General features: G+C 51.1%; 1 protein-coding gene across 1 annotated transcript; it reads right to left on the bottom strand.

The window, feature by feature from the left end:
* Positions 1-632: 632 nt before the first annotated feature.
* Positions 633-1937, bottom strand: LOC105732774 (actin-like protein 7A). Its single transcript, XM_012475011.2, has one exon. It carries the CDS (start codon positions 1935-1937, stop codon positions 633-635), a length of 1305 nt encoding a protein of 434 aa, XP_012330434.2.
* Between the last annotated feature and the right edge of the window lie 1059 nt (positions 1938-2996).

Genomic DNA, 2996 nt, shown 5'->3' with positions numbered 1-2996 from the left:
CAAATAAACCTTTTTTCTTTATGAATTACTCAGCCTCAGGTATTCCTTTAGAGCAACACTAAATACGCAAAGTGACTGAAAGAGTTTCCTGCCTATAGTTGGCAATAATGGGCTTGGCCATTCTTTTCTCCTTGTTAGTATTTTTTCTTTACTTATCCCAATTTCTTTAGCTAGTTGCTGTGCTGCTGCCATTTGTTTTTCCTTCTGCAATTTTCCCATTTGTTGTTACTGGTTTGACTATGTGTGATATGAAACATTTAGAGTTGCTTTGCATCAATGTAGTTATATAAGAGGTATATTTTTTGAGATTTTGCATTTCCTTTGGATGCCTTGGTCAAAGAATACAAAGTCCCTAGGCTGTAAAATTCTTGGGTCACAACTCAATCCTCTCAGAACTCTACGGGTCTTACCCGTGTTCTTCCATCATTAATTATTTAAAATAAGAAAACTGAAACTAACTTGATTTATGTTCTTTCATTTTATTTATTTATTTTTATTTTTTATTTTTTGGAGGGGCATGTGAGGAGTGTTTAATGCTACAGGAATAAGCCCCGGCTCTACCCGCTGTGTGTAGGAGTGCTCACCCAGCCAAGGGCATGCACAGCCAGTGCAGCAGCCATCCTCATCGCCGTTCAGAAGCACCTTCTGTAGAGGAAGAAAGGTCCATGTTCCTCGTACTCAACGCGGCGGACCCACAGTGGTTGGAAACCCTGAAGTGAGGCCAGGATGGAGCCACCGGTCCACACAGCACTGTCTCTCTCGGGCAACACGTTTACCTGCGGGCTGTCATTGGGACACATGCTGCTTAGCTCCTTCTGCAGGCGGTTAGGGAAGCCACTGAGCATCGTGCTGCCCCCGCAGAGCAGGATGTTCCCCATGAGGTCCCGTTTGAGGGCGATGTCACACTTGTTAAGGCAGGACACAGTCTGGATGTGGAGTCCCAGCTGCATGGACTTTATGAGAGACGGCTTGAAGAACATCTCTGAGCAGAGGAACCTTTCCTGACCCAGGTGAATCTCCTTTCCATCCGGCAGCACGTAGTGCATCATATGCTCACTGAGAGGGACTTTCTTCTCTTCAATGGGATCCAGGGCCACAAAGCAGCATTTCTTCTTGATGTCCTCCACAATGCCTATCTGGTCCTGGGTAAATATGTTCCCTGCACTGTTCAGCAGGCCCAGCAGGTAGGCTGTCAGGTCAGAGCCCGCATAGTCTAGCCTTCCAGTGATGCTGGGCAAAGGATAACCCTCATAGATGGGGACCACATAGGACACGCCATGGCCAACCTCCACCACCAGGCCAGAGGTCCTTCCATAGGAGTACATGGACAGGCGGGACTGATAGGCGATGTGCATTGCAGGGGTGTTGAAGGCTTCAAACAGCATTTCCGCGTACTTCTCTCTGTTGGTGTGTGGGCTCAGTGGTGGGTCTGAAACCAAGACTGCATGCTCCTCTGGGGCAATCTTCATCTCTTGTCGGAAGAGATATTCCCAGATATCCTGCACTGTATCCCAGTCCACGATGATGCCATGTCGCAGAGGATTAAATAGCTTGAGATGAACATTTGCATTGTTGAGTTCCTGCCCCACAAAAGTCTCCTTGCGATTATCCCCAGTCTTAGCGGTCTCCATGTAGGGCTTGCCCACTGTTGTGGAGATCTTGTGAGTGGGTCTTGGAAGGCCGGCAAAGCCACATTTACAGTAGCCAGTGCCCAGGTCCACGACCACTGCTTTGGTCACCACCTGCTTGGGCCTCTCCGTGGCTGCCTTTGATTCAGTAGGTTCTTGTGGCTCTGAACTACGGCTGACCCACATGGCCCGCTTCGCTGGGCCATCCCTTAAGGAGGCAGTCTGGAAGGCCTGTGTCTGCCCGGGGGCCTGGTTACCCACCGTCTTGGCAGGCCCATCCCCTATGAGTGCTGCTGGTGGAGCCCACATGTTGTCAAGAGTTGTACCACCCTCAGAAAGTTCCTCAATCCCACTGGATTCAAGGCCAAAAGGTCTGAATGGACCAGCCCAGAGTGACATCACAATCCCTGGTGGTTGGCATGGCACTGCTGGAGGTGAGCTCTCATTTCTCCCCAGGGAGCTCTAGGTTTAAGCAAAGGATCCTGACTTGGGGCACTCCGTGAGGCTGCCTCTGTCCTGGGTCCAGTGCTGGAGTCTGCAGACTTGGGCAAGAACCAGACAGTCATTATCACCTAAGGCCTTGCTCTTTAGTCCTTCGGCATCTAGCCTGGAGTTTGAATACCCCTGGTCAAGCAGGGCCTTGGCACCAGGTGTGAAACCTGGGCTCTTTCCTGGAGACGGATGTTGCAGATTGGAGGCCTGGAGGCTGAAGGTGGCCAATAGGCATATTTACGTGGCCATTGCAGTATATAAGCTTTTTCTTGAATGTGAATTTTTTTCAGTGGGGCTACATTTTCCAGGTTGCCAATGTTTCTGCCACACTGATGTCTTCATACATGCTTGCTGCTTCAACAGAACTTCTTCCTTAGCATTAGTTTCTGTTGCTTGCAACCCAAGTGATTGTAAAAAATCCTCTCCAGTGCTCTGCAGTCTTCGTCGCTGCCACCCACCTCAGCGAGGTGAGCTGTGGTGTCACAGGCTCCAGCCTCCAGCATGCAACAGATGGCTCTTCCTTCTCCTGGCATGGAGCAGCTGGGTGGGCAAAGCCAGAAAAGCCTTTCCAGCTGCACTGTAGTCTCAGTCACTGCCACCAACTGGAACAGCGAGGCGAGGCGATACTGCAGGCTCCAACCTCCAGCATGGGTGGCGGGTGACTACTCCTCCTTCTCCTCTAAGCCAGCTCAGAGCAGGTGGGCCCATGTACCCAGAAGAATCGCAGAGACCTGCCTCCTCCTCCACCATCATGTGGAAGCTACCACGGCTTCTCCAAAGAAACTTGCTCTGACCGCGCCGCCATCTCTGCGGACTCCCTCTGGCCACGCCGCAGCTCCTGCCGGATCCTTGCAGGAAGCGCAGTCTCGGTTTCCG

Source organism: Aotus nancymaae, unplaced genomic scaffold, assembly GCF_030222135.1.
Source record: "Aotus nancymaae isolate 86718 unplaced genomic scaffold, 86718_ANA_hifiasm-v0.15.2.pri h1tg000064l_1, whole genome shotgun sequence".
Classification (NCBI taxonomy): Eukaryota; Metazoa; Chordata; class Mammalia; order Primates; family Aotidae; genus Aotus; species Aotus nancymaae.
This window is presented reverse-complemented; position numbering and strand designations above follow the sequence as displayed.